This window comes from Hypomesus transpacificus, chromosome 18, assembly GCF_021917145.1.
Source record: "Hypomesus transpacificus isolate Combined female chromosome 18, fHypTra1, whole genome shotgun sequence".
Lineage (NCBI taxonomy): Eukaryota > Metazoa > Chordata > Actinopteri > Osmeriformes > Osmeridae > Hypomesus > Hypomesus transpacificus.
In genome coordinates this window covers 3,408,308-3,416,987 of record NC_061077.1, presented here as the reverse complement: position 1 = coordinate 3,416,987, position 8,680 = coordinate 3,408,308, and the positions used below count along the sequence as shown (strand labels likewise).

Below are 8,680 nucleotides of genomic sequence, written 5' to 3'. Positions count from 1 at the left end.
TTTCAACTGTAGTCAATAAAACAGGAATGAAAATGCACACCGTTTGAGAAGTGCTTTATTCATACTTGACCAAGGTAATTTGATGCTTCGCAAGTACTCAGTTTTTATACTGTGTAGAAAAGCCAGTGGCAGGGTAGTTGTCATGGAGACACAGGAAATATGGACGCTGCCATTAATAGTCAAGCCCCAAAAGAGAATTAATCAAAAATCTGATTAATCTAGTGATTTAACTAGTGTGAAGTTGACTACATCGATTTATGTATTATTTTGAGTTATCATGTTATTCCAATATTTTCCATTAATCCCAGCCTTCTGTTACTCCTGTGTCTGATTTATTTCTCGTCCCAGTGTCTGCTAAAAGCAGGAAGTGAGCATTGCAAAAGACAGGAAATGACTTGCTTCAACATGTTCCTTTAGATGATTGCCTGATGACCAAAAACCATTGGAAACCTTCAGTGATGAGTGACACTCTACATACATACAGTGTGCATGCATGTGCACCTGCACATCTGTGCATGTGTACAGGTGGGGGTCAAGCCATCGTTCTGCACACTATGAAATATGTCTCTTCCATCTTCTTGTTTACAGTCTGTGAGTCTCAGAAAGAGCAACAGAACCCCAGTAGAAGAGTATAGTTTCAAACCACCTCTTCTATGTAAGTACAGTATGTGTGTGTGTCTTTGAGATAGTGTCTGTTTTTGTGTTTGTGAGTGTGTGTGAGTGAGTGAGTGAGTGAGCGAGTGAGTGGGTGGGTAGAGAGGAAGTGGTGGAGTAAAAGTCAAAGAACAAAAAACTCAACGATTCAACGGTTCTCATATCTCAACAAGCTCTCCACCTTACAACAGCGTGGCAGGACGGACTAGGAAACAGTGTGTGTGTTTTATGTGTGTGTAGTCTAGACTGAGGCAGCACTGCGATAGTCAAATCTTCTTCAAATGACTGTAAGCACTCAACTAAGTTAAATTAAATTCCCATACTGTAACTTTAGTATTCTGCAACTGCCTTGTATAATGGAGTAATGTTTGTTTTTTTAATTGGTTCCTTGTATTGTGAATATTTGTTGTTAGTCTGACATTAATCTGTCACAAAGAAATGTTTGATATCATAGATGCTATGCTGTATATATTTTTTAAATAAGGGTTACTATCTAGAGCTACTAATCACAACTTTGAATATATTAACTTTTATGACTGGAATTAAAGTAGCCTACAGTGTATTTTACAACGAGCTTCATGAATGATTCATGATTAACCATTGGTATGTCTGTGAACATGCTTCAGCCTTGACTGGAGAGACACCGAGACAGAGAGAGAGCTTGGGAGAAAGAGGGAGGGAGGGAGATTGAGACTAGTTTGTCTTCCTCCTAAACAGCCAGCAGCTCTCCACGTTCCCTCTCCACCATACGCCTCTGGGCCTTTCACTTTCTTTCTGCTCCCCCTTTTCTCTCTCTCTCCCTCGATGGTCTCATATATTTGGACTCAGGTTTAGACTTGTGTTCCTTAGGCTACAGAGGAGGTAGCTACGACACACTGAAATACTGTGCTACAAACTACATGCCTGCTCTTGCTCTCTTGCGCTTTCTCTATCTCTCTCTCTCTCTCTTTCTATCTCTCTCTCACGCATTATCTCATGCTTTCTCTCCCACCCTCTTTCAATTCTATCTTCTTTCTGTCACTTCTGCGTTCGCCCTCTCTCTGTCTAGTACCTACCTTTTCTCTCGTACAACCTTTGCCTTCATGTATTGGTCTGTCTCTGGGTTCGTCCTGCTCCATGTAAGCAGCTGATATTTCGCTTTGTCTGGAGCTTGTGACAGGAGGTGAAGGAGGAGGAAAACCAGGGACAGGTACGCAGGTTCAAGGTGAATGGGTTAAACGAGGACAGGACAGGGCAGGGCAGGGCATGGGAAGAAAGTAGAGAGGAGGAGAGGGAGCGACGGAGGAGAGCAGTGAAGTGGAGAGCACAGACGTCAGGTGCTGTAGGGATTGTTACAGTAATGTCGCGTCTCAGTTTCAGGGGATGTGAGATCTTTGCTGCTCTTGAGTAAGAGAAGAGAAGCTCGCTCTCCGTATTTCACAACCATTCCAGGAAGTGTCAACAACTGCCATTGCAGTTGAGGTGTGTATGCTATAGTGGTTGCCATGGGAAGATACTGACTGCACAGTCTTGTTTGAATGATTTAATTATAAACGGACTCTATGGTGACTCTGTTTCACTTTCTTTCTCTCTCTACCACTCTGTTTTGCTCTATTTTCGCTCTCTCTCACAGACAGACTGTTACCTCAAGTCAGTAACTCCTTCATACAGTTGCTGGGAAGACCGTGGGTGAAGTAATCCCCCCAACCAAATCACAAGTACTTTTGACTAATCATGAGTGATCCAGCAGAATGTCCCACCCCAACCGCAGAGGATGACCAATCAGCTACCTGCATTGCTGTGAGTCCTCCCAGGAGACCCATCCGTCTCCAGGAGAGGTAAGCCAATCGATCTGTTTCCAGAAAGTCCCTTGAGAAAGAAAACCACCCATTGAGTCTATATTGACTGTGCTGTTAGTACAGTGTTATTCACTATGTGATGCAGCACGAGAGCATCGTAACCTGTCGTAATGCATGGCTTTCTTCTCTCCCACGGTGTCAAGGCGTGGCTCCAATGTCTCTTTGGTTTTGGATGTGAGCAGCCTGGCAGCGGTGGAGCCACTGTGTTCCATCTCCACCCCCAGAGAGACCCTCCTGCGCCTGCTCCAAACGTCCTCCAGACCCCTCACACACGCCCCGCTGCAGCATGCTGCCACCGTCACACACACACTCAATACAGAGTACCAGGTAGGCACACAATCACAGACACACACGCACATTGTTCTACCATTTAGCTGAATAAGGACAAGGGCATCAGTCTATATGCATGGTAACAACACACACATCCATGCTGTAATAATAAGGTGTGCCCACAGCCTATATTAGGGTCAGATGACTGAGCGGTTAGGGAATTAGGCTATTATTCAGAGTACTTCACCCTACTTGCCTTGGGGGAAATGTCCCTGTACTTACTGTAAGTCGCTCTGGATAAGAGCGTCTGCTAAATGACTCAATGTAAATGTACATTACCATCCTTTTGAAGTAAGTAAGTAAGTTTATTTATAAAGTGTTTTTCACAGACAGGGTCACAAAGCACTTTACAATGTACATTGTCAATATAACATCAAAGTCTAATAATAAATAAATAAAAACAGAAGAAAAAAAATCTATAGACCAAAGACAGAGATCATTCAAAAGCTAACCTGAACAAGAGAGTCTACACTTGTCCCTTGAAACTATCCTGTGTGTTCTTTCCAACAGAAAATTCCTCCCAACTTTGTCAACCCTACAGAGTTGGACATCCCAGGGCGAGCGCTAAAGGACAGATACAAAAGCATTCTGCCCAGTCAGTCACTCTCCTGCACCCAGCCAACTGTAGCACACTCCACACATGCAACTGTGCTTACACGTTTCACATTCAGTACTGTTGACACTGTTGACAAAACTGAGTGTGTGTGTTGATCAGATCCTCAGACTCGTGTGACTCTGCGTAGCCATTCAGCAGAGGAGAAAGAAAACGAGGGGTACATCAATGCTAACTACATCAAGGTCAGTGTCACCCAGGGCCAGCTGCAGTCTTTGTCGGGGCACTAAACTAGATTTGGAGGTCTTTTGAGGACAAACTGAAATCACTGGCCTTTTTCAGTTAATTTAAAGCCAAATGGAAATTGCACATGACTCTGTGAAAAGCAGAGCAGTAAGTAAAGTGGTCAAAAACATGTGGTAGGTTTGTGAGGTGGTATGCAGCGCTGCCTGAGAAGGAAGTTTTGCGTGGGCGTCCTGACAAACCAGCAAACCCACAGGAAACTTAGGGGGAAATGACACGTCCCTGACTCACGGGTACAAAGGGATGCACAATATAAAATATGGTGTTGTTACTAAAAAGGTTAATGTGTCTCTGCATGGTTATAACACATCTGAATTTATGCTAGGCCTTATGCCATGGCATATGTCTTATGTCTTGTGTGAGGGTTATAACAGGTCTTTGTACTCTATGCAGGGTTATGAAGGCATTCACAGAGCCTACATTGCTACACAGGGCCCCATGGCCAATACAGTTCAGGACTTCTGGGAGATGGTGTGGCAGGAGCAATCGGCCATCATCGTCATGATCACCAAGCTGAAGGAGAAGATTGAGGTTAGAGGTCAGAGGGGTCACCTCCAAAAATCTCAATTTCTACCCAAGGTTCTCAATGACCCCTCCCTTCACCTCAGTCGCACCTTTCTCTCTTTTCACCTCACCCTCCTCTATCTTCCTCTAAATTCACATTTCTCCACCCTGCACTACCATGTTTAATGGTCTCTTTGCAAAGCTCTGATGTCTTATGTACACATCTTTCCAAAGGCTCAGGTGTGTGTGTGTGTGTTTCAGAAGTGTGAGCTGTACTGGCCTCACCAGAAGGGCTCCTATGGCAGGTTTGACCTCTGTGTGACTTCTGTGACGGAGTGTGTTGGCTGCACTGTTAGAGAATTAACACTCCAGGTGAACACTCCTTTACATTGTAGCTGTTTGTGTATGTCCAGATGTAACTCATGAATTCATGCATTCATTCATCTGTTCAGCTGTGCATTTATTACAGTTGTACATAAATGTGTGTGTATGTGTTTAGCTGGGAACAGAGTCTCGTGAGGTAAGGCATTACTGGTACTCTACCTGGCCTGACCACCAGACCCCAGAATGTTCAGCCCCTCTGCTGCGATTGGTGGAGGAGGTGGAGGACTACAAAAAGTCCCTCCCACACAACCCTGGACCAATCATCGTCCACTGCAGGTAAGACCCTGTTCAGGGTATATGTGTGTGTGTGTGCATGCCTGTGTGTATGTTAACCTGGTGTGGTCTCCTGCCTCTCCAGTGCAGGCATTGGTAGAACGGGCTGCTTCATCGCCAGCTGTATCGGTTGTCAACAGCTTCGATACTCCAGGCAGGTGGACATACTAAGAATAGTATGCAGTCTACGTCTGGACAGGTAAGCACACTACCCCCTCTCCACATCCCACCACCCCCACCCCTACCCATCACTCTCCCTTTGTTAGCAAATACTTCTCCCTCCCTCTCTCTCCCTCTTACTATCTCTCTCATCCCATTCTCTCTGTCCCCACTCTTCCTCACGTTTCACCTCCTCTTTGCCACCCCTCCTCCTCTCCCTAGGGGTGGTATGGTCCAGACTACTGAGCAGTACCAGTTCCTGTATGCCACCCTGGCTCAGTACAGCACACAGCTGGAGATGCAACCCGCCAGACCGCAGGAGGACCAAGGGAACCCAGAGAACCAGGGGAACAAGGAGAGCCAGGGGAACAAGGAGAGCCAGGGGAACAAGGAGAACAAGGAGAAGAGAGAGAGCAGAGGCAAGGGAGAAGACCGGGAGAACCAGGTCATCAGGTCCAGTGCTGACAGCACAGCTTCAGAAACAGTATGACATCATCGCACCACGCAGATGTCTGGAGCACTGCTTAGCGTGCGGCACAGTGATCAGCTATTCTACTGCCCAAGTCCCACTTCTCATAGGGTTATCTGTTATCAATGTTCTTTTCTGAGGCATACATGAGGACATTGGGACAAATGTATATTTATCCTCATGGATATGTTAATTAAATTGTAATTTGTGACATTATTCAAAACGTTTCTTCACCTTTGTGATTACATTCATGATTCCCTGGTGACAGATATTGATTGATGGTGTGTGAACACTCCCCCTGCCCTCCCCTCCTCTCTCCTTCTTCCACTCCCCCTGCCCTCCCCTCGTCTCTCCTTCTTCCACTCCCCCTGCCCTCCCCTCATCTCTCCTTCTTCCACTCCCCCTGCCCTCCCCTCATCTCTCCTTCTGCCAGGCACTGTTCTCCTTCTGCTTGCCCCTCCTCCTCCCCCCTCCTCCTCCCCTCCTCCCCCTCCCCCATCCTCCCTCCCACTCCTCCCCCCTCCTCCTCCCTCCTCCCCTCCTCTTCCCCCTCTCCTCCCCCCTCCTCCTCTACTCCACCCTCCTCCCCCCCTTTTCCTCCCCTCCTCCTCCCCTCCTCCTCCCCCCTCCTCCTCCCTCCCCTCCCCTTCCCCCCCTCCTCCTCCCTCCCTCTTCCTCCCCTCCTCCTCCCTCCTCCTCCGCCCCTCCTCCCCTCTTCCTCACCTTCCTATTTGATAACAGTATAAGACAAGCACCCTCCTTGCATTCAAACACAGTAAAAGTCATCCTTAAATACCTAACATTCTCAACACAGCTATATGTATCTAAAAGTTTCAGAAATGCTAGTGTTTTATCTCAGTCTTAAACTGAAGTAAAGTGGCTGTGTACTGTGCCACAATAATTATCCTCTGTGTTGGTGCAGTCCTAATATGGAGATGTCACAAACCTAAACACAAACAGCTTAGCGATTACAAGGGAGGTATAAACAAAATGCCAATGTTTTTTTGTTTGTTTTTTATTCATGCAAAAAAGATCAAAATGGATTTAAAAATAAGATCAGATTGGGAAGTGACAGGTCCTCGCTGCAGTCAGGTCAGTAAGCAGGCAGCTCCCTCTATTGGTGAGTCATGCAGCTACAGCAGAACACCTTGGAGAGGGCTCCAGAGATCCTGCGGAAGAAGCCTTTAATAGACTTCTTCTTCTTCTGTTTCTGTTCCTCTTCTCCTGGGATGCTGGAGGACTCTGCAAGATCTGGGCCTGGACATGGAAAACCATCACACAACAGGACATAACATCACACACAACTTCAGCACTGTCTATTTACTTGCAACGAGTGTGTGTGTGTGTGTGTGTTTGTGTGTGAAATGATGGGAGAGCCAACTAAAGCCTATCCTAAATGAACAAATAACCATTCATAATCTCACTTTCACCGTTGAGAGGAGTAACTGTCTTTAGTTTAGTCTTTTTTCCAGTAACGGCCTTGGTTTTCTTTCTCATCTGGGATGGAAGGGAGAGTAAAGACAAACATAATTCCTTTAAATTCTTAAATGTTTTACATTATGTTGACAGGACATAACGACATTGACTGTAACTGTCAGAGGTTCAAATCCCTCGTGTTTGGATTTGAATGAATAAGTCTGCGAAAAAATTACATCTACTGTTTACTACTCATACATAATGTCTTCTACACATGCTTACTTGTAACCCATCTTATCCTTGACTCAGTTAAGGTCAGTTCTACCCAGTGCCAGTGTGTGGAGTTATTTTCAGCTTACCGATGTGAACCATCGTCGGAGGCTGGAGAGTTTTTTCTTTCCAAGACGGCCCAGATTGGAATTGAAGATGGAAGACCTTTTGAAGGTTTGGGAGGGCACAGAGGGGGATGAAATTGAGTTGGAGGATGAGGAGGAGGAGTGGCAGGGCTGGGAGGTGGAGGTCTCCTCAGAAGACCTGTCGATCTTCTCCCAGGCCTTTAACAAGCCTGGGTCTGCAGCTCTCTCTCTCTGCTTCCTGGAGATCCTCAGCTCTTCTGGTGATCTGGAGGAGAAGGGACACTCTCTGGCCTTTACCAAACCAAATCTGTCACATCTCTTCTTGAACCTTCCATCTGCTTGAATCTCCATATGGGTCTCACTGGCCTTTCCCAAGCCAGAAGACTCCATATCTTGTAGCCTCACATCCTCACACAGGGAGCTGGAGCTTCCACCGGCCTTTACCAAGCCAGCAGAGTTCGTAGCATTCTCCTTCTCAAAATGGACGCTAAGATTGGACACGGCAGGAGCGCGCCAGTCCTCGGCGTGGCGGGAGATGACCTTGGCGATGGTCTCAGCCAGGCCACAAATGGCTCCCGCTTCTCCGTGGCGAGCGGAGCGAAGCAGGGCTCTGCTGCTGCTAGCGCTGAGCGACAGCTTAGCATAGGCCGCCTCCAACATGGCGTCCAGGGCGTCTGTGCCGCTGTACAAAGGGCTCTGAGGCAGGTGCTCCAGGACGAGGCTGATCCCATGTTGGGTCCGGAGAATCCAGCCCACTTCCTGAAGCAGAGTTGCCTCTAGCTGCGAGAAGGTGGGGGAGCTAGAGGTTGAGGGGGACTCCTGGAGGGCCAGGCGGACCAGAAGACCATGCAGCAGGTCCCGCAGGGTCAGGTGGTGTAGGGCACTGGACCCGGAGGGCTTCCAGACCTTCTCCTGGACGCGAATCTCCAAGGTCTGCAGGGAGGGGGTCTCAGGGGGTCTCGGGGGCAACCAGGGCAGCACCTGGACCACCTCAGGGAGACAAGAAGCTCCATCATTTTTCCAATCTCCCTTGGGATTTATTTGACTGGCAAACTTGATGCCTTTGCTCACACTATCTTTCTCAGACTGGCCTATTTCTAGGTTAATGAAACCTGAACTTAACTCTGGGTCGAGACTTCCTGTTGTGGCTTCAGAGGAGGAGCAGCAAAGGTTAGCGACCCTGGCCATGAACTCAGCATCAAGGCCTGGCACAAAAAAAAACCACACTCACACATCTAAGTATCCTTGTATTACTATAGCTATTACCTGTACTTTTCTTAAAACACTATTAATATGGATTGTAAAACACATCCATTTATAACAGCAATATGGCGACATGGTGAGACATTCTATTTCTAAAGAGCATACCATTTAATGCATTCTATTTCTAAAGAGCATTCCATTTAATGCATTCTATCATTTGTACTTATTCTGTAACAGT

General features: G+C 46.9%; 1 protein-coding gene across 5 annotated transcripts; it reads left to right on the top strand.

Annotated features, from left to right (window-relative positions):
• Positions 1–797: 797 nt before the first annotated feature.
• On the top strand, positions 798–5,683 carry LOC124480499 (tyrosine-protein phosphatase non-receptor type 7-like). Of its 5 annotated transcripts, none has more exons than XM_047039865.1 (11): positions 798–941; positions 2,008–2,115; positions 2,267–2,471; positions 2,636–2,819; positions 3,333–3,417; positions 3,538–3,620; positions 4,072–4,209; positions 4,444–4,554; positions 4,682–4,842; positions 4,925–5,038; positions 5,221–5,683. In XM_047039865.1, exons 3-11 carry the CDS (start codon positions 2,368–2,370, stop codon positions 5,486–5,488), a joined length of 1,248 nt encoding a protein of 415 aa, XP_046895821.1. In that variant the 5' UTR covers positions 798–941; positions 2,008–2,115; positions 2,267–2,367; the 3' UTR covers positions 5,489–5,683. The 5 variants fall into 5 exon arrangements, with proteins under 5 accessions (XP_046895821.1, XP_046895824.1, XP_046895820.1 ...); XM_047039864.1 differs by lacking the exon at positions 798–941 and adding an exon at positions 958–1,843; XM_047039868.1 differs by lacking the exon at positions 2,008–2,115.
• Positions 5,684–8,680: the final 2,997 nt, after the last annotated feature.